General features: G+C 36.0%; 1 protein-coding gene across 1 annotated transcript in view; it reads right to left on the reverse strand.

Moving 5' to 3' along the window:
* Nucleotides 1–17,570: 17,570 nt before the first annotated feature.
* RPGR (retinitis pigmentosa GTPase regulator) overlaps nucleotides 17,571–27,682 on the reverse strand; it is a 28,912-nt gene continuing 18,800 nt past the window's right edge. Inside the window, exons 9-11 of the mRNA XM_032474654.1 lie at nucleotides 27,378–27,435; nucleotides 26,013–26,104; nucleotides 17,571–18,056 (exon numbers count right to left, since the gene is read on the reverse strand). Of these exons, the coding sequence (XP_032330545.1) occupies nucleotides 17,850–18,056; nucleotides 26,013–26,104; nucleotides 27,378–27,435 (357 nt within the window). The 3' untranslated portion in view covers nucleotides 17,571–17,849. The remainder of the gene's footprint in view (nucleotides 18,057–26,012; nucleotides 26,105–27,377; nucleotides 27,436–27,682) is intronic.

Genomic DNA, 27,682 nt, shown 5'->3' on the forward strand with positions numbered 1-27,682 from the left:
TAGCAGTGCCCTGACTGTTCCTATTGCCTGTTTCCCTCACACCCCATCCCTGCTCAGAGCTGGTCTCCTTTTCCTTGTTTCCAAATCGTTTCCCTCTGTCTTCCTGTCCATACTGTGTGCTCCTGAATTCTTACTCACTTTCCATCAATATCCAGTCTCTCTTTTTAACAACAGAACTCCCGAGCTTCAGCTAGGCACTTGGATTCCTAGCTCAGGATGGTATTTCATCCTTCTTTGCAACATGGTGTGGTCATGAGGCTAAGCTTTGGTCACTGGAGCTAAGCAGAAGTAATGGATACTATTTCCAACTTGTCTCCCTACAATGGAAGGTTCATGTGCTCTCCTGAGCCTTTCCCTTTAATCTTGGCTGGGAGATGATGAGAACTGGACTCAAGCCATCTTGAACCATGAAACGGGATGACAGAGCAGCCTTACTAGTCTTGGTCTGTACATTTCCAAACTGTGATCTGAGAGAGAAACATATACCTTGAACAAGCCACTGACCAGAAGTTCTCTGTTGCAGCATCTTCACATGGGCCCTGAGTGATATAACTTCTAATAGGTTCTTAATTTATGATCAAATAAATTAATCTGATATGCCTAAGAAATTAGTGTTAATCACATGAAAGTATTAAAAAATTCAATCTTTGATGGGGTTTTGTATCCTCAATATTGGTGCACATGAAATATTTAAACAGTGCTGCAGCCAAGAGAAGCTGCTGCAGACACTGGAATATTTATAATGCAAGACAGGAAGAGTCATGGTATTTGTGTTTCCATAAGGCCAAGGAACCATTTTCGTCTTGGATCCAATCTAGAAATTATTTTTCCTGCCAAAGCCTAACTTGGATAAAATCCTCTCCTCACCAGTGTGGAGCAGAAGCCATAGGAGGAGAAAACTGAGTTTCCACTGAACAGAGAACAGAGCCACAGAACAGAGAATGTGATCTTATTTCCAGAGTTGTACGATAAAAGCAATGTGTCTTTTGCTGTGTTGGAGGGGCCAAACCTGCCTAGTAATGTAGTTGCTACAGCTCACAACTGTAAAGTAAACTTGGAACAACTACTCAAAGTGGACATCATTTTCTATAAATTTTCCAAAGAGCCTATGACACACATATTTATTGGCCACCAGATATCTATGTGCTCCCTGACATTTCCCAGCCTTCTTGCAATTAGGCTGAACCACAGGGCTGGTTCTGGCTATGAGAAGTGTGATGCATCATTCTCAGGCTTCAGCTTTTAAGAGCCAGCATGCATAGTTAAAAACCTTCCCACAAAGAAAATTCCAAGCCCCGTTGACTTCACTGGTGAAATAATATCAGTTCTCATAAGCTCTTAGAGAAAATTGAAGAGGAGGGAGTATGCCCCAACTCATTCTATGAGGCTAACAGTATGCTGATAGCAAAACCAGACAAAGATATTACCAAAAAAAAAAAAAAAAAAAAAGAAAGAAAGAAAGAAAAAAAGCAAACTACAGATCAATTTCCCTCATGAATATAGATGTAAAAATTCTTTACATTTCAGCAAACTGAATCAAACAATCTGTAACATAAAAAGTATAGTGTTTTGTGACCAAATAGAGTTTATCATAGGAATGCAAATGTTTTCGAATTCAAAATTCAATGTATTTCACCACATTAACAGATGCCAAAGAAAAAATATATGATAATCTCAATATATGCGGACAAAGTATTTGATAAAATTCAACAACCATTCCTGGTAAAAATTTTCAGCAAACTGAGACTAGAAGGAAACCTCTTCAACCCAGTAAAGAACATTTACTCACCAAAGAACTGTAGCTGATATCATACTTTATGATGAATGACTGAATGTTTTTCCCTTAAGATCAAAATGTCCATTCTTACCACTCCTATCCAATATTGTACTAGAAGTTCTAGCCAGTGCAGTCAGGCAAGACAAAGAAAAAAATGGTTTTCAGACTGGGAAGGAAAAAATAAAACTGTTATTCAAAGATGAAATGATTGTCTATGTAGAAAATCCAGTGGAATCTACAAAAAGCAATTAGAACTGATAAGTGAGTTCTCTACACTATATATTATACAAATAATTGGAAATTGAAATTTAAATGTACTATTTGTAATAGCATTAAAATATAAAATATTTAGGTATAAATCTGATAAAGGCTTATAAGGTCTGAATACTCAAAACAATAAAATACTGTTGAGTGAAATTAAAGTTCATGGAAGGATCAGAAGACTCAATTTCTGGTGCAGCCACTGTGGAAAACAGTATGGAGATACCTCAAAAGACTAGGAATAGACTTACCATATGACCCAGTCATCCCGCTCCTGGGCATATATCCAGAAGGAATCCTACTTCAAAAAGACACCGACACCCTCAATGTTCGTAGCAGCACTATTTACAATAGACAAGACATGGAAACAGCCTAAATGTCCATGGACAGATGACTGGATAAAGAAGAGGTGGTATATTTATACAATGGAATACTATTCAGCCATAAGAAATGACAACATAATGCCATTTGTAGCAACATAGATGTCCCTGGAGAATGTCATTCTAATTGAAGTAAGCCAGAAAGAGAAAGAAAAATACCATATGAGATCGCTTATATGTGGAATCTAAGAAAAAAAAAAAGAACATAAATACAGGACAGAAACAGACTCATAGACATAGAATACAAACTTGTGGTTGCCAAGGGGGCGGGGGGTGGGAAGGGACAGACTGGGAGTTCAAAATTTGTAGATACTGACAGGCATATGCAGAATAGATAAATAAGGTTATACTGTATAGCACAGGGAAATATATACAAGATCTTGTGGTAGCTCACAGTGAAAAAAAATGTGACAATGAATATATGTATGTTCATGTATAACTGAAAAATTGTGCTCTACACTGGAATTTGACACAACATTGTAAAATGACTATAACTCAATAAAAAAATGTTAAAAAAAAAAGAAGACTCAATTTGTTAAAATGTCAGTTCTCCCCAGACTGATTTATACATTAAGCTCAATTCAAATCACAGTCTCAGGAGGCTTTTTAAGTAGAAATTAACAGACTGATTCTAAAATGAATATAGAAATGCAAAGGTCCTAGAAGATCAAAAACAACTTTGAAAAAGAAAAAATTGGAGGAATAGCACTCCTTGTATTGAAGATTTATTAAAAAGCTACATTAATGAAGGTAAGAGTGGTACTGGCATAAAGTAGACAAATAGATCAATGAAACAGAATAAAAAGTCCAGAAATAGGCCCAGACGTATAATGTCAATTGATTTCTGATAAAGGTGCAAAATGCAGTACAGAAAGGATAGTCTTTTCCTTTAGTGCTGTAACAATTAAATATTCATATGCCAATAAAAAACTTTGATCCATACCTCGCACTAAAGACAAAAGCATTAATTCAAAAAAGACAACATTCCAGAATGTAAAACATAAAAATATAAAATATCTAGAAGCAAACATAGGAGAAAATCTTAGTGACCTTGGGTAGGCAAAGATTTCTTAGATATGACACCAAAAGAATAATCCATAAAGGAAAAAATAACATTAAATGGACTTAATCAAAACTAAAAATGGCTGCTCTTTAAAAGTCAACGTTAGGAAAATGAAAAGACAAGCCATAGATGGCGAGAAAATATTTGCAAATCACACATCCAGCATATATAAAAAACTCTCAAAACTTCATAATGAGAAAATAAATAACCTCACAAATTTGAAAAAGACAATCCACCGAAGTAGATATACGGCTGGCAAATAAGCACAGAAAATGATGCTCAACATCATTAGGGAAATTCAAATGAAAACCGTAATAAGAACACTATATACTTTTTAGAATGGCTAAAATTGAAGACTGACCATATGTACCAAGTGTTGGCTAACCCACTTTGTTGACTCACATTGGATTTATAACCTGAGCTCAAAATAAACCTTTGTTATGTTAAACAATTGGCTTTAAGGTTAATTCGTTATCATAGTGTAAACTGGTCCATTAGGGTTCAAGTAGGAGAGCAGAACCACTGTAAGTGACACGGAATTTAAAATTTATCAAAGGATTAGACCTTAGGCAATTGTGGGAACTGGTGGGGAATATGGTGATGAGCCTGAAGTCACTGTAGGTAGCAGGGCTGGAAAAGCTGAACATGCGGTGGGAGAGAGCAAGGACAAACTGGAACCTGCGAGGACAAAGTGGACACCATCTGTTATTACCATCTCCAGCTCCAAGGATGTGGGTGACATGCAGAGATTGGCATCTTTTGTCATGGAGCTGCATATGCATGTGGCTCAGAACTTGAAGAAGCTGAGGGAGATCAGGCCATTGCTGAAGAACCTGTCAGCCCAGCTGCTGTCCGGTGCTAAGAAGGTAAGCCAGCCTGTCAGTGGCAATGCACACACTCTGCAGTATTGCCCGGCATCTTACACTGACCTTCAGAGAATAATTACTACTGAATCTCTTGTGGCCAACTAGAAACCAGAACCACACAAGGAAGGACATTCTGAGAAACACAGTTCTGGGGTTAGCTAAGTCGACACAGTACAAAGCCAATATGTAGCCTAACAATACAGACCCCAACAGGGATGGCAATGGGACACTCAGAAGAGGACTTAGCAACAGAACTTGGATAACACAACAAAGTGAAACAAGACAGGATCAAAATGAAGACCATTTTATTAGCCACACCTGGCTAAGGATATTCATCAATTCTTCAGAGAGAGAAAAAAAGGCAGACGTAGGAAATTAAATAATTATAGTGCTGTACACAATTTACAGTGATTAAAAGAACAGGTTTTGTAGAAACAGACTCATAGACATAGAATCCAAACTTGTGGTTGCCAGTGAGGAGGAGGGTGACAAGGGACAGACTGGGGGTTCGAAATCTGTAGATACTGACAGGCATATGTAGAATAGATAAACAAGATTATATAGTATAGCACAGGAAAATGTATACAAGGTAGCTCGCAGCGAAAAAAAAAGTGACAATGAATATATGTATGTTCATGCATAACTGAAAAATTGTGCTCTACACTGGAATTCGACACAACATTGTAAACTGACTATAACTCAACAAAAAAAATAAAATAAAAACACTTGAGATAAATCTCCATAAAAAAAAAAAAGAACAGGTTTTGTAAAGCTAGAAATCCATTCAAAAGCTGTGTGTTTTTATGCAAGTTCATTATCTTCTCTGTGACTCACTTCTACATTTGAAAATCTGGATAATAAAACTCTTCTCATAGGCTTGTTATGAAGATTAAATGACTTAATAAAGCAAAACAGTGTGTGGTGCATCAATGCTTATTAAATGTTAATGTTATGATTATGGTGTGTAATTGTGCTTTAACTTTATAAGGAAGTAGATACACTGATGATTGTCAGTAAATTTCTGGATCGTCTTCATGAAGTTCTGAGTGAAATTCTTGCTCCATGTGTTATGTTATGTACGAGGTAGATGCCTCGAATGGGAGTCTCTGCCTGACAGTTGTAGCCAAGATTCTGGCGTCCAGAATGGGGAAAACCACATCTGCAGAACACTTCGCATTCAAGAAAGTGTCTCATCTATACCTCATAAACACAAATTATTACCATTTCTATATATTTATGTCTTATCAACACAGGACTTCTGACAGGAAAACAATCTACTCATTCCAGAGAAAGCAAAAACTGTCTACTTTTGAAAAAAACTCTTCTAAAATCTGCCCTCTGTGTTCAGTGGAAACTTCTCAGCTAAAGTCAAGGTATTCAAGCAAGTGAGACTGCAGTTTATCAGACTCAATTCTGGATCTGGGATGATTTTCACTAGAATGTGTGTACTTGTGTTTGAATGCGTACGCGCACGTGCGTGTGTGTGTGAGAGAGAGAGAGAAGCTTTTTATCAAATCAGAGTTTGTATTTAGCAGATTTTCACAGCCAATTTGGTTGATTGCATTTTGCTATTTTAAAACAGTCAGTACCTTTTGGGAGGAAGGCCTAGGGAGCCATGATTATGCAAGACCAAACTGGCTAAGAAAGTTTATAATAGAACCATCTCCTTCATAACCTAGATGTGGCTGAGCCTTTCCAATTTCTGTTATCCCAAAGAAAAGAAGTCTTTAATGATATATAAAATATCTTGGACTTGCATCCTATTGAGTGTCATGTCTGGGTTCTTTCTACAGTCTCCTGGGTAGTGAGTGGGGCTCTTCTCTAGTACCTGGTGGTTGTGGACCATTCCATGCCATGGTTCACAAAAGAGGCTGAATCTGTCCTCTTGTCTGTAGCAGAGCCCGTAAGGAAAAAATCTTACCCCAAGTTCCCTTCTCTTTCTGGCCACACTGTTCAACCTAAACTAAATCAATGTAGATTTTTTTAAACTGAAGGATCATCGTGGCAAAGACTTCTGTTTAATAATAGAACCGTGATTTCTAGCTAGGCACGTTGCTTCCCAGAATAAAGGACTCTGTCTCCTGCCTCTCTCTTCCTGTAGAAACAGGATAAAGTTTTAGCCAATGGGATTTGGTGGAAGTGGTGTATGCAACTTTGGGGAAAGCTGTTTAGGAGCTGACTCAGTTGGAGGTGGGGAAGGGCCTTTTTGCTTTTCTTTCATTTTCTTTCCTAGACTACATCTGTAATGGCTGGAGTTCCAGACTTCACTTTGGGACACAGGATGACTTTAAGGACAGAAGAAGCCACATGGTGAGAACGGCTGAGCAAAAGTTAGGATGATTTTAGATCCCTATGACTTTGTGGATTTGTCATAACAACTGTAGACGGTCGACCTGTGAACTTGTTTTATGCAAGAGAATAAACCATTGTGTTTTAAGCTACTATATTTGAATCTCTATTACTACTACTTGAATGCAATTATTGATACAATTAGGAAACCTTAGAAGGTTAGTTACCTCCTAGCTCAGGACTTTGCCAGGATAGAGCCCCCTGTGGATCCTCCTTCAGCTCCTAATCTAGCTTTCCCATCTCAGGTTGGTGACAACTGACTAAATTCCAATCCCATCTGATTGCCTCATTCCTTTCTACAGGAGGAATTTAACCCCTGGGTTCCTTCAAGCACTGAGCAGTATCTTTAGTTTCAGCTAGCAGACCTGGACAGGGAGTTGTTTGCTCCAGAGCAGTCTCAGTTTTATGGATGAGGATGACTCTGGATTATCCAATTCTAATTTAAACACTTCATCAGTGAAAACTGCAAAGTTGATGGCCCATTTAACTATGTCGCCCACTGTGCCAGTTTAGGTCCCCTGGAAAGCAGGTGCCAATATGGAATTAGATGTGTAGGAGATTTATTGAGGGTAACACCTGTGAAGGATAAAGGGGAGAGGATGAAAACTCACAGATTTGCCAGATAGAAACGATGGACTTGGTTTGTAACAGATGGGGAAATCTTCTCAGCTTTGCTAGTCCAAGGTTGAGGTCCTAGTTTGAGGTAAATGTTGATTATAGCCAGATATTTAAAGGGGAGATCCTGAAATCACTGAGCCATTGAAGAGCTGAGATACCACCCTCATGGGCTGCCAAACTAAAAACACTGGGGAGACCCAAAAGATCCTGGGAAAAGTGAAAGCCAAGGGAAATATGAGAACTGGCTGCAGGTCTGAATGCAGTCCTTAATCATGGCACAGTTCAATCAGCAGAGGGTGGAAGCCTTATGAGCTCAACTGTTTGAACACAACTTCAGCCAAGTTAACTGGCTAACCAACTAAGCTATTCAGACACAGAGGCAACCTTAGGGAAGTTGGGCTAAAATGTAAAAATAATTAAAAGTCTGAACAGAGACATCAGTAGCTGTATACTGGGAGCAAGGTGGGATGGTGGGGGTTAGGGGTGGGGGAAGACAGATTCTGCAGTTTTAAGTTCAAACAAGTTACTACACACCAAACAAACAACCATACAGAAGACTTTCAGAAAATTAAACCAGTCTAGAGTTATTAGAATGTATTATATAAAATATTACCTAAAGTGTCCACTTTTAAGCCAAAAATTACTAGGCATACAAAGAAACTAAAAAGTGTAACCCAAACTCAGGAAAAAAGTAGTCAATAGAAACTGACTCTGAGTGGACCCAGATATTGGATTTAGCAGAGAATGTCTTCTAAGCAGGTGTTAAACATTTGTTTAAGGAATTAAAGGAAACTATGTTTAATAAATTAGTAGAAAATATGGTAATGAGCCAACAAACAGGGAATCTTAATGGAGAAATAAAAATCATAAAAAAGAACCAAACGAGAATTCTAGAGTTGAAAAGTACAATACCTAATGTGAAAAATGTTAAAGGCTGTTTAAAATATCAGTTTGGTCAATTTCTTTTAAGTTCTATTTTTTGGCAGGTAGAGAGGATAAATTACTAGTCTTTTCCTACTAAAACAAAAGCTATTTCTAAAAGGCAGTGAAAATTATTTTCAAATGTTGCTTATGTTTCTACTTTCTTTTTTCCTGAAAAGTTCTGAGGTGGTTAATAACTAATTGTTGAAATATTAAAACAATTTGCCAACTCCATTGAGCCTTACACAGATATAATAAGAACTTTTCCTGAAGTAGTTTTTGGGAGATCAGATTTTTGCCCCAAGATTTAGAGGGTTTGCCTGGCTATTTTATCATTGATAAAATCATTTATATTATTTTCAGAAACTTGGACATGAAAGGAAAGTGTACTGTGCTTGTATTATAAAGTCAGATTCCTTCAGTTTCTTCAGCTATGCTTAAATCCACATAGTTCAGAGGGAGGGTTCATGTCTCTCTGTGTTATCTGGGTTTCTATTTCTCTTCAACCTTGGCCATTTCAATGCCTGAAAGGCCTCCTTTTAATGTCTCTTATGGTTTATGAAATGTCACATTTCTTCCAACTTCTCAGTGTTCTCTCTTACGATCATTCTCCTCAGTGTTGGACATCAATTCTGAGGAGAGTGCTCTGCTAGGCCTCCTTCTGTGAGTGCACAATCTACGGCATGGGGAATTTTAGGGCACAAGTGACATACAGGCTTGCAAACACACTCACTGCCTAGCTCACATTGATTTTATCAGTTTACCCATACTTCTTCCTCCTTTTCTTATTGCTTTACTCACACATTGCCTGAGTCCTGTGTCTTATATTTCAATCCTTGATGGAAGTAAACTTTGCTGGTGTTCTAAATAAACAAATCCTGCCACTAAGAAGTCATAACCCTACAATGTAGTTCTGACACTGACCTCATGCTGAAGACTGAGGTGTGGTCTTTTGGAGTGCTTTCTCTTCTGACACCTGAAAATACTTACTTTGATGTATTTGTGGCTGGAGTAAATCCTTTATTAATGATTGTGAAAGATGGCCAAAACACTATCCAATTATGTTACTCTAGTCAGCTTTTCAGGAAGGAGGAGGCATAAAATCCCTTGTAAGCCATCTCTTCTTGGAAACAAAACTTGCTTTCAAATCAATGCAAATGCAGTCTGTTACAAACATAGGAAACAGACAAAATGTATTGATTATTCCATTTGTTTCATGTTCAGGCCCTTCTATGAAAATAGGGGGTAAATTCCTGTCTCAGTAGATCATAGACATTTTCTATTTTTGTTTCTTCCTCTTTCTACATCTTCCCACACATACAAATGCTGCTGCAATCACTACCAAAGCCAAAGAATCACTTTTCTGGTACTTAAGTGGAGAATGAAGAATGGGATAAGGTTACACTCCATGTGTGTACTCTTCTTGGAGTACCTCTGTGATGCTCACCACACTGACTACATCCAATTTATCATATGCGCTAAGATACATGGTACACGTTATAGACATGTAGAATATTTTTATATACTGTAACAATGAATGTGTAATGAGTGAAATTTTCTTTAATCCACACGACTGTCTGTGTGAGAGGTAGGAAGGGAGGAAACACATCTATGTGGCTCTTCACTGAATACTCTGGAGAGGAACAGAGGTGAAAAATAAACCCTGGAGGACGAGACCATTCACTGCGATACAAGGGAAATAATCAGGGGTGATGTCAGCAGGTCCTTGTGATTAAAAGCAAGAATTGGGGGGGGGGAGGCCTCCAAAGTCCAAATTAAACACTTTTATGTATTTTCCAGTATTCTTAGTAACACACAACTATGCTTTGGAAACTTGGCTTTTTATGCTGTTGAAAATGTCTTAGAAAGAGTTTTAAATTTTAAAAAGTATAGAGTATTCCATGGTCCTTCACTCTTAGTTGTGAAAGTACATGGATATGCCCTCCATTGGCACATGGAGTAAGTATATTCAATTGTGTTGAGCCCTTGTTTTCCTAGACTCACAATTAGCCTACACTTTTCAATTTTCCTCGTAGTAAGTTGGGCCTTTGCCAGTGAACGCCACTGGAATGTGGACATAAGTGATATATACAGCTTCCAGGTCTGGAGGATGCCAAGACTCCAAGGAATACTAAAGCCACCAAATGGTAAGAGACAAGGTTCCTAAATTACTGTGTGGGGCAAGGTCATGTACATACCATTTGTGTATTTTGACAAAACCAAGAAATTAACACTCAGCATTAACTCAGATTTGGAGAGTCTTTGTTACAAAAGTTAAACTACCTAGACTAATACAACTAGTATCTTTCAGAGAAAACAATGTGGAAATTTCTTCTATTATAATAGTTTGCTTGTGATAGATAACATTCTGAAGTTCTGTAGTAATTTGTCAGTTCAAATCAATTATTCTCCACTTGCTATTATATCACAATTACCTTAGAAGCCATTTTAAAAGCCATGTCCAGCCCTAGCCTTGACCTAGTTAATCAGAACAAGGTAGGTTATAGGCAGTGATACCTGAAAACCTTCCCTGCGTTTTACATATACCCTTAGTTAAGAACCACTACTTTAAGATAACCCAAATTTTACTTTTAGATCAAAGGTTAGATTTTCAAGTCTCATTATTTTAAGTCCATATAATTTACTTGACTAAATTGGGTTTTTTAAAAAAGTATATTCTGATTATATTTTTTAAATTAATATAATAAAATTGACCTTTACTGGGTGGACAATTTTTATAATGTATAGTTTAAGGCAGTATCACCAAAATCAGGATACATAACAATTCCATCACTCCAAAAACACTGTCTCATACTATCACTTTGTAGTTATACCCTCCTCCTACCTCCATCCATTGCAATCACCCAAGGTCAGCAGAAGGAAGGAAATAATAAAGATCAGAGAGGAAATAAATAAAATAGATACTAAAAACAATTTAAAAGATCATCAATAAGTCAAAGAGCTGGTTTTTCTGAGAAGATAAACAAAATTGACAAACCTCTAGCCAGGCTCACCAAGAAGAAAAGAGAGAGGATCCAAATAAAATAAGAAATGAAAGAGGAGAAATAACAACCAACACCACAGAAATAAAAAACCAATCATAAGAGAATACTGTGAACAGTTATATGCCAACAAATGGACAACTCAGAAGAAATGAACAAGTTTCTAGAAACATACAGCCTTCCAAAACTGAGTCAAGAAGAAGCAGATAATTTGAACAGACCGATAGATCACTAGAAGTGAAACAGAATCTGTAATAAATTCCCTGCAAATAGAAGTCCCAGAACTGGATACCAAATATACAAAGAACAACTTATACCTATGCTTCTTAAACTATTCTAAAAGATTGAGGAGGGAACACTCCCAAATTCATTCTAGGAAGCCACCATCATCCTGATACCAAAATCAGATAAAGACACTACAAAAAAGAAAATTACAGGCCAATAACTTTGATGAACACAGATGCAAAAATACTCAACAAAATATCAGCAAACCAAATCCAACAATACAAAAAAAAGGATCATACACCATGATCAAGTTGGATTAATCCCAAGGTCACAAGGATGGTTCAATATATGCAAATCAATCAATGTGATATGCTATATTAACAAAAGAAAAGACAAAAGCCACATGATCATCTCAATAGATGCAGAAAAAGCATTTGATAAAATTCAACATCCATTCATTATTAAAAAAAATCTCACCAGAGTGGGTATAGAGGTAACACATCTCAACATAATAAAAGCATTTATGGCAAACCCGCAGCCAACATAATACTCAGTGGTGAAAAGCTGAAAGCCTTCCTGCTAAATTCAGGAACAAGACAAGGATGCCCACTCTCACCACTTCTATTCAACATAGTATTGGAAGTCCTAGCCACAACAATCAAACAAGAAAAAGAAATAAAAGATATCCAAATTGGAAGGGACCTGGTGAAACTGTCACTATCTACAGATGATACGATACTTTATATACAGAACCCTAAAGACTCCACACAAAAATGATTAGAACTAATAAATGAATTCAGCAAGGTAGCAGGATACAAGATTAATAAACAGAAATCTGTTGCATTTCTTTTCACTAACAATGAAATATCAGAAAATGAAAGTAAAAAAAAATTCCTTATAAAATCACATCAAAAAATAAAACCCTTAGGAATAAACCTGACCAAGGAGGTGAAAGACTTATATGCTGAAAACTATAAAACACTGATACAGGAAACTGAAGATGATTCAAAGAAATGGAAAGATATCCTATGCTCTTGGATTGGAAGAATTAACATTGTTTAAATGGCCATACTACCCAAAGCAATCTACAGATTTATTGTGATCCCTATCAAATTATCCAGGACATTTTTCACAGAGCAAGAACAAATAATCCTTCAGATGGAATCACAAAAGACCCAGAATTACAAAAGCAATACTGAAGAAAAAGAACAAAGCTAGAGGCATAACCCTTCCAGACTTCAGATAATACTACAAAGCTACAGTAATCAAAACAGCATGGTATTGGCACACATGTGTATGTGCGCGTGCACAGAATACAGAGCCCAGAAATAACCCACATGCTTATGGTCAATTAAGCTATGATAAAGGAGGCAAGACTATACAATGGAGAAGAGACAGTCTCTTCAACAATTGGTGCTAGGAAAGCTAGACAGCTATATGTAAATCAATGAAATTAGAACACTGCATCACATCATATACAAAAATAAACTCAAAATGGTTTGAAGACCTAAATATAAGACACGACACCATAAAACTCCTAGAAGAGAACATGGATAAAACATTTTAGGACATAAATCATAGCAATATTTTTTTAGATCAGTGCCCCAAGGCAAAAGAAATAAAAGCAAAAATAAACAAATGGGACCTAATAAAACCTTAAAGCTTTTGTACAGCAAAGGAAACCATCAACAAAATGAAAAGAGAACCTACAGAATGGGAGAAAATATTTGCAAACAATGCAACCAACAAAAGGTTAATATCCAAAATATACAAACAGCTCATATAACTCAGTATCAAAAAAAAATCTAATAAAAAAAATGGGCAGGAGAACTAAACAGACATTTCTCCAAGAAGACATATTGATGGCCAACAGGAACATGAAAAGATGCTCAATACGGTTAATTATTAGAGAAATGTAAATCAAAACCAAAATGAGGTATCACCTCACACCAGAGTGGCTATCATCAAAAAATATACAAATAATAAATGCTGGAGAGGGTGTGGAGGAAAGGGACCCCCCCACACACTGTTGGTGGGAATGTAAATTGGTGCAGTCACCATGGAGAACAGTAAGGAGGTCCCTTAAAAAACTAAGATACAGCTACTATATGACCTAGCAATCCCATTCCTTGGCATATATCTGGAAAAGATACACATACCCCAATGTTCATAGCAGAACTATTTACAATAGCCAACACATGGAAACAACACAAGTGCCTATCAACAGATGATTGGTTTAAAAAGCAATAACCACATGCAATGAAATATTACTCAGCCATGAAAAAGAATGAAATACTGCCATTGCAGCAACTTGGATGGACCTAAAGAATATCATACTAAGTGAAGTCAGACAGAGAGACACAAATACTTTATGATATCACTTATATGTGGAATCTACAAAATAATACAAATGAACCTATATACAAAACAGAAACACTCAGACATAGAAAACAAACTTATGGTTACCACAGGGGAAAGGGAGGAGGGGAAGGATAAACTAAGAGATTTACTATACAGCACAGGAACTCTATTCAATATCTTGTAATTCTGAACAAATTACTTGTAAAGATTGCTTCTGAGAAACTTCAAAAGGTTTTCTAGAATATATAAAATTTTTTTTCACCTTGGTGATAGATGTTTACCACTGAACCACATAAGATTTCTCTTAAAATAAAAACGTATGCCTGTACATCGCTTAAAGTTAGATCAGCTCTCTAGTCCACTGCTGACCTTACCTTTAAGATATCTCATCTGTCATAATATACATATTATACATACCAGATGAAAATGAAAGCAAGTGGAACTATTTGGGAATGTAGCTTGGCCTGGTCAGATAAGATTTCCTGTTGTAGTTTTGTAAATAATTTTAGGGTTAGTATAACATTTCCTGACATTTCAGTGATTAGGATTGTGTATTAACATTGTGCCAAAGTCGCCATCCATCACAATTGTTGGAGTGACTGCTTACTAAGCCTGTTTGTGTGTTGTCTCTTAACTTTCAAGTGGCTTCTTCCAGCAGAAACATCTTAGTTCATTCTCTTCAATACAGTTGTACTCCATTATCCCCTCCCAACTCTCCACATTCCCAAGAAGGCTTAGTATGCATGTGTATGCAACAACAAAAAATTACCTTCTTGGTAGAATGATCACTTTTCTAATTAATTCTTTAACTCTCATTTTCTGCTTAAATCTGAGGTCAAATTAGGGAAGATTACAATTGAGATCAATTCAGGGCCTAATTAATTTTTTCAACATATTCTCCTTGTAAACAATTTTCTCTTGCCAAAATAATGTACTCTGTTTAAAACAGAGGTCACACAAGTTACTCTCTTTGGGCCAAATAGGGCCTGCAGCTAGGGTTTGGCTGTTTATATGCATGCATGAATGCCTGCACACGTACACGAATGAGTTGTCTATGTAAAAACCCAAATGTACAGCTTCTTTTTAAAATGGCCGAGGGTCTGGCAATATTGGGCCCAGTACTGAGAAACAGCAGTTACCAGCTAGAACAGACAGGCAGCAGCTTCAATATGATTATCTGTTTAGCCTCTGAAAACACTTCAGTTATGTGATCTCTGGTTTAAAGGCACTTTGTTTGTTCAATTTAATCAAATATCCTCCTCATTCCTGAGATGAAGACTTTCCAACCTTCTGATTTATCTCCTCTTTTCGCTTATTGATTTCTTATTCTTACAAGGTAAAAAAAAAAAAAAGTAAAGCGCATTTTAAAGTTCTGTCTAAAAAGATACTCTAAGCTTTTTAAAGAACTTACTATCAGCTGAAAAATCTTTAAACCATGTGCCCTGGCAAAAGGAAATTTTAAGGATGGAAATATTTTCCATTTTGGTAGCCTCACAACATCCAAGCAGGCAGAAAACTGTTTAATTGAAGTTCAGGAGCATGATAAAGAAATCAGCCTGGTTTTATCCTCAAATAATTATTCAGTCTCATCTCTACTCGTCTCATTCTACTGTCACTTGGGTCTCCCATGGGTAGAGGTCTGTGATAATAACTTTGGCTTCATTCTGAAGTCCTAACCCCCAGTACCTCAGAACTTGGAAACTGGGCCTTTAAGGAAGTAATCAAGTTAAAATGAGGCTATTACAATGGTCTCTAAGCCAACATGACTGGTGCCATTTTAAAAAGGGGAAATTTGGAAATGGAGATAGACATGCACAGAAGATAATGTGAAGATACATAAGAAGAATGTCATGTGAGGACACAGGATTGGAGTGATATATCCACAAGTCAAAGAATGCCTGAAGCCACTAGAAGTTAGAGAGGCACGGAATGTCTCTAGTGCCTTCAGAGGGAGCATAGCCTGGCCAAGACCTTGATTTCAGACTTCTGGCCTCCAGAACTGAGACAATAAATTTCTATTGTTTTTAAGTCACTGTTTATGGTAGTTTGTTACAGAAGCTCTGGGAGTTGCCATCGAGAGGCCCTTTCTCAGAATAAAACTGACACTGGTTTCTATTGCTGCATAACAAATTACCATAAACATAGTGGATTAAAACTACATATATTTATTACCTCATAGTTTTCATGGGTCAGGAGCCTGGGTACTGCTTAGCTAGGTCCTCTGCTCAGGGCCTCACAAAGCTGCAGTCAGGGTGTCAGCCAGGGCTGTGGTCTAATCTGAGGACTGGGTTCCTCTTCCAGGCTCATTGGTTGTTGGTAGAATTCAGTACCTTGCAATTGCAGGATCGAGGCCTTCAGATTCTAGAAGTCTCTCACCCTGGCACATGGCCCTCTTCATAATGTGGCAGTTTGCTTTTTCATGGCCAGTAGGAGAGCATCTGTATTGCTTTGAATTGCTGACTTCTTCCACCTTAGGTATCTAGAGCTTTTTTGAAAGGGCTCACCTGATTAGGTCAGGCCCACCTAACTTAAAGTTAACTTTATATAAATTTATAAAATTATATCTGCAAAATATTTCACTTTTTCCATGTAATATAATATAAGCAATGGAGTGATATCTCATCATATTCACTGCCCTCCCCTACACAGTCAAGGGGAAGGTACTATTCAGGGCAAGTACACCAGCAGGTAGGTACCTTGGCGGCCATCTTAGAATCCTGCCTATCACAACTGGGATGTCTTAGCACTATTTGTGAGTTTCACTTCGACTTGGTTCCTACAGTTTATATTTTGGCAAAGTACTTTTACAATACTGTACCAGTACTATAGTGGCAATGGTAAATTTTTAAATTAAATTTACCTTTAATAAAATTAGAATTCCACTAAATGTAATATTTACATAGGAGACTGTTTTGTAAGATTTCAAAATCACATCTACTCTACACCCTTACAGTCCTTGTGAATGAAAAACAAAGATGGGGCTTTTTTCCTTTTCTTTGTTTAAATGGGGTAATGGTCACTGTGACTGAATAAGAAAATGTTGCAGTCAGAAGCTAGAATGGGAAAAATGAAGGTAGTTTGCTCCATTAAGTAAGTAGCACCTGTGAGCACAGGAAAGCAACATTTCTATCAGGTCAGACACCACAGCTTTACCCTTCCTATTCCTTGTGGCAGAGCACCGTGTCATGGAGCCAACCTTGGTAACCACTGTCAATGCTAGAGACAGGTGAAAGGAGCAAGCCTGGCTGTGTCTGGTTCCCCTATGGTGGCGCTCTGTGGCATGGTCTAACAGTGCAGATTATACCACATAATCTACAATGTTTTCATGTCAGATCACCTCTCTAAAGGGAGAAGCCGGAAGCAAAGAAATTTCAACAGTTTCTCCACAAGGATGTGCTGTTTATACAGTTACCCTGATATTTTTTTTACTCAGAGGTAAATGCACTATGCATCTTTCAGTATTTTAAAATTAGATTTTTTTGCCCGCATTTTACCAACTGATAACTCTAAGTACCTGCAAATTTTATTCATATTCACCCATTCAAATAGGGTGAATATGAATAAATAAATATATCTGGTTTAATAAACCAGATATAGTTTATTAAAATATGTTCATTCAAAACAATTTTGACTCAGTTTTTGAGAATTGCAAATATGTTAAAAATTGTCACAGTGTCATGAGATTGCAAATATTGCCTTATGAAATTATAAAGAAGTAGAATTGTTTAGTAAAAACTATGAAATATCTTAACTTTCACATATAAAAATATATTTTATATCACAACACTGACCAGTTAAAGCCACAACACTTGAAGGAGAGTTTGAGATACACATATTTTGAAACTGCTTCTCAAAAATATCGGTATTTAAATAAATATCAAAACTGGTCGTACTATTCAAACCAAATAAAACATATTATTAAGTTATATCTTTAAAAGTTTATCAGAAACTTTCCTTTAGAACGCAAATGTTGTTTTCAAGTATAAATTACAATGTGTTTGGTGACCATGAAACATAACTATATATTCATAGTATTGTACAAGATTTTGACCTTCTCTCCGTATTTGGGGGTGAGGTGTCCTGATGATTTTGCCCCATGTCGTTCTGGTTAGCATCTTTCTTATTGGCTTTAAAAGCTATTTGATCTCCTATTGGTTTTATCTCTGGAAGCAGGTCATTATTACTCTGCATACTTTTCTGACTTGTCAATGACATCCTTTTAAAGAGGAAAATCTAGGAAAAAATGCACAAAAAGAATTCATTTCAGTAAGTGAAATATTCACTTAATAGTATTTAGGGGGTATAATTTTCAACAAGTCTTAACATATTTCATCATATCTTTACGGGACACCACAATGGTACATTCTCAGCCTCCACCAGCCTTTTTTCTTTTACCAATCACAATTACGACTCTTCCCTAAAATAAGACCTTTCTGGGTTTACCCTTCAACACTATCAGCGCTTTGGTAATATGTTATTATTTTTATTCAAAGAACAAATTTAGTATTTTACTTTGTTTTGCTACAAGAGGAAAAAGATGAAAACCAGGATATTATAGAGGAGGACATACATCTACATTCCTGAAGATCACAACTCTGGCAAAATGTTAGTGCTGCTGAATGATGGCAGTGGGAGCCCCAGGGGTCTGAGTAGGCAGTTGGATATATGGATCTGCTCCTCAGGGGAGGCCAGGGCTGTGGACAGGCAGAGTGCAGGTAATAGCTGAAGAGATGAAAGTAGACCCCATAACCCAGGGATTCCAGGTGGGTAGAAGAGAGAGCAGTAAAAAAGAGAGTGAGGAAAAGCCAAGTGTGAAAGGAAGAGAGCCAGAACTGGGGACTGAGCTTTGCAGGAACAAAATCAGGAAAAACAGGCAGCTCAGATGTCAGGGGAGGAAGATATCAAGAAGAAAGTGGCCTACAAGACATATGCAGGAGACATCAAGGAAGACGATAACTAAAAAGTTCCAAGTGATTTGAGCCCTTTGAGGATTTAGCCACACAGAAAACAAGACTTCTAAAGAGTGACAATCCAAATAATGGTTTTGACAAGATGCCAAAAACAAAAACAGCTGAGGACTTGGCTCCTTCAGAAATTGAAATGGTGCTACTAATAATAACTTACCTTTAGCCTTAAAGAATGGAGGAATTAGAGTGAAAAGTTTTAACCCAAAAAGTCAGTGTCTAGAAAAAGAGTCTATGAACTAAAATGGAAGAACTTCTGTTCCTGCTATTGTGGAGGAATACACATCTTGAAAAATTCTGCCATTACAAAATTCCAAGAAATGCTTAAGAAGTATACAAAAGAGAATTTTATAATGTGTAGCTAAGCTCACATAAAATGAAAGGAAATTCCTGTAGGCCAAAAAATGAAGAGGGAGCAGGAAGCCTCAGAGATGAGATGAGTATTGAAATGGCATATACTGATCTTATAACTTCAAGTCTTGGATTTTAACAGATTTGATCTCACAAAATATGGAAAATTAGAACTGAGACCCTTCCCTACATAAAGTAGGTAACCTCTAGGGACTAGGCCTTTAATGTAAGTCCACCTACAAACATTGAGAGATAACAAAATAACATGTCTCTCTCAGCCTAACAATGTTTTCCTAATGTGAGCCTGGGGTTCACATCTACATTACTGGTGTGTGTGGGAAACCCTTAACTGAGACATTAAATGAAAGTGGTCCTGGAATGCTAACAGCCAGGGGAGCTAACAGAGACTAATACAAATTCTCTATGGATGAATTTACCCTAATCTAAGCTTTAAAGAATTTCCACAAAAAGTCCTGGTTCAACATGAACTCACAATCCAAATTCCAAAACACAGAAGGAAACAAGACACTGTTAGCAAGTCAGACAAAGCAACAAACAGATTTAGGCTCTGAAGGATGTCTGACATTGGAATAACTAAATACAGAATATAAAATAAGTATGCTTAAATTATTTAAAGGACTAGAATAAAAACCATGAGCATAAAACAAGATACTAGTTTTTAAAAGATCAGACTGATTTGAAAAAGAATCAAAATAGAATTTCACTTCAAAATGTGAAAAATATAATAACTGAAATTAAAACTCAATAGGTAGGTTAAATGGCAGATTAGTCTCAGCTGAAAAGATACTATGAAACGGACAAGCTCTGAAATTCCCCCAAATATCACTTAGACAAAGAAAATATGAATATTTAAAAGACACAACAGAATGAAAAGTTTGATTATACTGGAGTTTGAAAGAAGAAAGAGGAAATACTCAAAAATGGATGAGAATTTTCTTAAAATGATGAATGATATGAATTCTCAGATTCAAGAGTCATAATGGATTAGAAGAAAGTTAAAATTAAAAAAACTCACACCTAGGTATCTCATAGTGAAATGAAGCACATCGAAGACAAACAAACAATGTAAAAAGCATCCAGAGAGAAATGACAGTTTATATGCTAAGTTATCAGCAATTATACTAAAGCAAATTTCTTAATAGCAACAATGGGAACAGATCCTAAAAGAAAATAACTGTCAACCAGCCATACTATCATTAATTTTCAAGTGAATAGAAACTGAAAAAGTTAACTAAGGAAGAAATTTATGACAGTAACTACCAAAGGATTTCTTCAGGAACAATAAAAAGCATTCCAGAAAGGACATCTAAGATATGAAAAGAACAGTAAATAAAGAAACTGGTATAACAAATAATGATACTGGATTGATGAGGCTAAAAAATTTTTTAAATACTTGATACAATAACATGTAAAATGAGAAGTGATGATAGGAGAGAAAACTCTTCTAAGATCCTGGTATTATTTGGGAAAAAGAATACTAATTAACCTTAGATTTTAGGTATACATGTGCTCCTGGAGAATGTCATTCTAAGTGAAGTAAGACAGAAAGCGAAAGAAAAATACCATATGAGATCGCTCATATGTGGAATCAAAAACACAAAAACAAAAAACAAAGCATAAATACAAAACAGAAACAGACTCATAGACGTAGAATACAAACTTGTGGTTGCCAAGGGGGTGGAGAGTGGGAAGGGATAGATGGGATTTCAAAATTGTAGAATAGATAAACAAGATTATACTGCATAGCACAGGGAAATATACACAAGATCTTATGGTAGCTCACAGAGAAACAAATGTGACAATGAATATATATATGTTCATGTATAACTGAAAAATTGTGCTCTACACTGGAATTTGACACAACATTGTAAAATGATTATAAATCAATAAAAAATGTTAAAAAAATAAAACACAAGTAAAAATGAAAGAATAAAAACTAGTACAGCTGTATCAATATCAGATAAAATAAACTAGCATTTTTTAAGAGACAAAGAAGAATACTACCAACAGTAAGATGATAACTTAAACCTAATGGAATCAATAATCAAATTAAATATAAATGGTCTACATGCTCCAATTAAAAGGCAGATATTTTCAGATTAGATAAAAAAGCAACATCCATTTATATGCTGCCTAAAACAAGTGAACTTCAAATGTAAAATCATAAATGGGTTAAAAGTAAAAGAATATTAAAAGATGATAACTCTCATCAAAAGAAAGCTAGAGTGGTTATATTAATATCAGGTCAAGTAGATTTTAGAGTAAAGAATATTATTGGGGATAAAGAAGGTCATTTCATAATGATGAAGGGGTTAATTAATTAAGAGGATATAACAAATCCTAAACATTACAGAACCAAATAACAGCTTTAAGATACATAAAGCAAAAATTAATAGCAGTACAAGGAGAAACAGACAATTCTACAATTATAGTCAGGGATTTTAATACTCTTCTTTCAATAACAGATAGAACAAGCAAACAGAAAATTAGGAAGGATAGAGAATACCTGAACAACACTGTTAACCAACCTGATCTAACTGACATTGATAGGACACTCTACCCAACAACAGTAGCTTCTCAAACTTGTTCTCAAAAGAACATTTACCAAGATAGACCTGATTCTGGGCCATAAAACATGTCTCAATAAATTTAAAAGGAATCAAGTCATACTAAGTATGTTCTCTAATCACAATGTGATTAAATTAGAAATTAGTAACATAAAGATCACTTGAAAAACTCCTAAACAGGTTGAACAGGGGAAATTAAATAACTCATGAGTCAAAGAAATCAAAGGGGAAATTATAAAGTATTTTGAACTGAATGAAGATAAAAACAACATATCAAGTACTTCAGGGGAAATTTATAGCACAAAAGGCCTATTATCAGTGACCTAAACTTCCATGGTAAGGAAAATTCAACAAAATGTTGCTAAAGGAACTTTGAGAAGACATCAATAAATAAATAAAGAGAAATTTCATGTTCATGAATTATGAGTTCATTAATTCTTCCCAAATTCATATGTAGAGTCAAAACAATCCCCAAACAGAATCCCAGCAGGCATTTTTTTTCCCAATAATTGACAAACTGATTGTAAAAATTCACATGGAAATACAAAGGGTATAGTATAGTCAAAATAAGTCTGAAAAGGAGCAAAGTTGACTAACAGTTCCTGATTTCAAGACTTATAAGCTTCAGTAATCAAGACAGTGTGGTACTGGCACAAGATAAACAGATCGAAGGAACAGAATAGTCCAGAAACAGGCTCACATATAAAAAATCAATTTATTTCTGGCAAAGGTATGAAGGCAATATAGTAGAGAAAATATAGCCTTTTTATTTCAACAAATGGTGCTAGAACAATTGGATGTCCATATGCAAAAATAATTTCAATCCACACCCTTACCATATAAGAAATTAACTCAAAATGGAATACTACTCAGCAATATAAAGGAATGAATTGCTGATACATGCATGGATGAATCTCAGAACAGTTATGCTGAGTGAAGGAAGACGAACCAAGAAAAAAAGAGTACACAGTATAGGATTTCATTTACATAAAAATCTAGAACATGTAAAATGTAGGATGACAGAAAACAGATCAGTGATTTGCTGAGTATGGCAGGGGGCTGGGGGTGTAGACAGGGATCACAAAGAGCCACAGAGAACCTCCTGCTGATAACGGCACTGTTCACTCTCTTGATCGTGCTTGATTATGCTTTCACAAGTGTATATTTATGTCAAAACTAATCAAATTATATACTTTAAATATGTATAGTTCATTTCAATTATATCTCAATAAAGCTATTTTTAAAAATGCAGGGGAGCAATTATTGGGTAGGTCTGAAAGAGGCTGTCTCAGGTTTTAAGCCTGGGAAAAACTGACAGTAACAGAAGACCATATACCATATACCATAGCTCAGAATTCCCTCACTATAGAGGAAAGCCAACTGTGTACCTGAGGCAAACGTGCTGAGTTGTTCTCCCGTGGTGAACAAAGCGTAGCATCAGAGAGAAGGCAGTTTCCAGGAAAGGCAAGAATCCATAGGCATAATTTTTCGTGGAGAAATTCTCACTTCAGTCTCATATTTATGGTAGTGGCAATGAATAAGAAATCTACTGACTGTGAACTGGCATGGGGAACTATCTAGGAATCTGCCATGTTCTAGCTAGTTTCTGAGGGATGGCACTGGATTTTTAACATCTGTGACCATAGCATTCAGCCTTGTGCCTGGCACATAAGAGGCACCCAGTAAATATATACTAAATAAATACATGAAAAAATTAATTCCATGATGGGAAGAAATTATTTTTAATATCCGAAAAATTTACTGCTTTTTTCATTAGCTTACTTAGGTGGAAATTAAGCCAACAGCACATTTTCCTTAGTGGCTAACTGTGGATCCAAATTTGCTACAGCTTGGAAAAGCAATATTTGGTAATTTCCAGATATAGCAATCATTAAAAGATCTCTGCTGATGATTAAAATCATGGGTCCTAACTTGGCTATCTGAAACATTTAAAATCATCCAAACAAAATTCAAAGGTGAATTCTGTCTTGTAGACACCAAGAGTGTAATTTTTTCTTTTCTTTTTTAAAGATTATCTTTGGAGTGACTATCTAATTAAGGGATGGAATGCAAAGTTTCAAACATGTTTATTTTGATATGAGTTAATGCATCATTTATTTTCCAAGATTTAAAAATAGTTTGATTTGTTTGGCTTAGATGGTGTAAATAGGTTAGAGATATTGTAGATTAAAAAACATCATGTGGGAATGACTGAAGAAAACCTCATCCAAATCATCTATTTCCTATTTAAAATATGCAGAATAACAGACTATTCTTTAAGTAGGAAATATATTATTACTGCTTGACTTTTTAAATATAATTTTCATAACTTTTTGTTTCTTTCCTTTAACCAAGGAAATGTGTACTTACTGAAATTAATTTTTCCATTAGGTATAAATGAGAATTTAAGCAGAATCAAAGTTTAAGACCAAATTCTTCAGCCTGGCACTCTGTATCCTGGCCCGACCTCACCTTTGTGCCATGGACTTGCAGGGTTCCCTGCTTGGCCTGCTGCCACAGGTGTGTGCCACCTGACTCCCACACAGCATTCTTTCCCTGGCTCAGCCCTCCCCTGTCCTGTGCATCCAAATCTACCACCTAAGGACAATGCTGAAGACTGGAGAACCTAAAAAGTTCCTGAAACTTGATCACGTATTCTAGAATATGCATTTTGGTCAGAGGTGTATTTCAACTATTTTTCCTGCTGCTTCACTTCACTTTTCCTCTTCCTGAGGTTCTTATGTCTCCTGACTCCTTTTCTTTTCAACCCTCTCCCACATATTTGACTTTCTTTTCCAGAGTCTTTCCCTGAGCTCATAATTGGAAAAAAGTTTTCACAGGAACGCTATGAGTAGAGTAAAATATCTGTTAAATGTTCTGCTCTACTTGACAGAGAATATAAAATGTCCCTAAACTTTGATGAAATGTTTTGGTGTTATATGTTATAATTCTAAGAATAATAATAATTCTGAAGTGTCCTTTGAGCCAGTCAGAGATATCTTTTGGGTATGGTAATCTAAACTTACAATTTTATAAAGGTAAAATGGTCATGAAGTAATTTTTAGTAAAAGATAACAATACAGAGATTTGGGCTAAAACAACTTTTGAAATTTCTGAAGTAATTCTGAAAGGAATTTCAGAGTGGCATACACCCAAAGACAGGCTGTTTGCTACTCTAAAGGCGGCTCCTGGTTTTACCTTCATCCTTTCCTTTTTTTTTAACCTCCTTACATTTTACAATTCGTTGTCAACCAAAAATATTTATGGAGCATTTACCATGTACCAGGAACTGTGCTAAGTGCTAAGGACACACTGGAAAGCAAAACAGAAAATAGTTTCTGTCCCCATGGAACAGAAGGCCAGTGGGGAGACAGAGAAATAAAGTAAATAAAAATACAAATGACTATGTGTTTGTAAATTGTGATAAATAAGTGGAAGGAGAGGGGAGGGTATAGCTCAGTGGTAGAGTGCATGCTTACCATGTATGAGGTCCTGGTTCAATCCCCAGTACCGCCACTTAATAAACAAACAAACCTAATTACCTCCCCCCTCATGCAAAAAAGAAAAAAAGGATAAGAAAAGGGTATTATGTGAGAGAATAATAATGGGACATAATTTATATAAGTGCAGCTGTTCACAAAAGGTCTCTGTGTGGAAATAACATTTAAGCTGAGACCTAAAGTTGAATAGGAATTAACAAAGTTGTTCATTTTTCTTCTCTTCCATGTTTCCTCCTAACACTTCCACCTGGAAATTTGATTTCATGATTAAATACAGTTCTTCTGCAAGTGGGAAGAGTAACTTACTTCCAAGAAGAAGAAATGTATCCATCAGACTTTTAACAACTCCAAAACAGGTATTAGTCAGGAGAGACTGGAGTAGCATGTTGTAATGTTTTCTAAGCACAATCATCTTTATTTTTTTCATTCATCCTATGTTTTGGCTTTGCCTTACTCACTTCTAGATTCTCAGGATATTATACTGTTATAATTTAAGCAATAGAGTTCTTTTACATACCTTTTATTGTATGATGAATCAGCATGGATGGGGTGATTGAAAGGAACATGCTATTACATTTTGGCAGAGCAACCTAACTCCTAATCTAAAGTCTAGTAAGTAAATATGCACATTAAAATGTGAAACATCACCTGAAATTCTTCGTATGTTCCTGGGCCATAAAAACTCATATTACAGGAGTTAAATTATGTATATCACTATACAAAAAGTACAAGAAGCAATTCAATACTTTGGCCTTAACACTAAAATGAAACATTCATTTCACTTACCTTCTTTGATTTTTTCATGTCTTTACTTGGTGTTGATTCGCTATCTTCCAGGATTTCTGAAGAACTGCTCTGTGCACGATCACGCATATTTCCTACAATAGGATATATTTAGAAATATTCTTTCTAACTAATGAGAAAACGAAAAGTCCTGATGCTTTCAGTGAAACGCTGTCAACCCTGAATTATGGGGTAACACTAAAGAGTAGTGAACAAGGTCCACTGCGTATTTCTTGAAAAGTTGAGGCAAAAAATCCCATAATGACCTGACCAATATTATATTTAGATGCCCAGTACCCAAATAGAGCAAAGGTAACAGTAAATGTTTTGGAAGACTTCTGTAAAATATAAATTACCTTTTTTAAAAATTAACCTAATTGTAATGAAATTATCTGTACCCAAATGGACATGTTATTTTTTGGTGTTTCAAATTAATCCACATGTAATATAGTTGACTAATGATCTCTAAAATATACCCATGAAGCATATGCATTCTTCTAATTTCATATTATCAACGACTTAAATCTTATATTTAATTTCTTTTTAACAGGCTATATGCTAAGAATAGTTAGAGATGGCAAATATTTTAACATTTTCTTTAAGATATTCTGAAATTTACTACTCTTTCTGCAGAAGTTAGAAGGAAAAAAGTATTAGGGGAACTACTCCTTCTTCTGCTTAAGTTCAGATCAGCTATCCACTACTATGGCTATCTTGTTATTTGTAATGAGAACATGTGGAAACATAATATAGGGGTCGTACAGCAAAAACAATGATGATTTAGGTGTAGAAACTGTAGGATTCAAAGGCAATCACAATCTCCTCTGTTTTGTGGCACCTGCTCTCTGACATCAAGAGCGAGGCTTAGGAAAGGACTCCTCTGAAATGTCTGTGGTGAGATCAGAGACTCAGGTCTGGGCGCTGGGGGAAATAACTGGATGGCATGCTGTGGCTACAGGCCATCCTGGACATTGGCGATGGGGACTGGCAGTGCTCACCAGACATATAAATTGAGATCTAGGACAAAAGCCCAACTTAGTAATACTGATTGAAAAGGAAAAAAAAGTAGTAAAAACGTTGTTCTAAACCACTTAACACTGACACATGAGCAGCCATGAGTGATGCGAATATTTTTATGTGAAGAAGCTGTGGTGGTTATCAATGAGAACACATAAGCCTGTGCCACATATCTCATAGCTTATTATGATGGTCACATGACAATAAAGTATAAAATAGAATTCATGTGTGTAAGCTATACTCAGTTACAGCACATATATGTAGATATATATCTATATGTACATATGGATACCGTATGTCATGTATCTAGCCTTTTTAAAAGTATGCTTTTGAAGTCAAATATGCTCACACCTTTTGGATTTTCATTGTATTCATGAATGGCCCGTTCCTCTTGTTTGGCTTTTTTGTCCTATAAACAATAAGAAACAATATAATAAAAAACATATCTGTGCCGGGCTAGAAAACCAAGTCTTGGTTTTAAGCAGGGTTCTAGAGTTGGCCTCTAGCTAACAACATAAACATGTGACAGTTACTTCTCTTTGCCGGACTCTTGCCTTAGATGCTGAGTGATTGGTAATGTCCCTCTTAGCTTAAAATTGCATGATTAGCAAAAATTATATATTCAAGAATTCTACTCAGAGAGGATTCAGGAACAT

This window comes from Camelus ferus, chromosome X, assembly GCF_009834535.1.
Source record: "Camelus ferus isolate YT-003-E chromosome X, BCGSAC_Cfer_1.0, whole genome shotgun sequence".
Taxonomy (NCBI): Eukaryota; Metazoa; Chordata; class Mammalia; order Artiodactyla; family Camelidae; genus Camelus; species Camelus ferus.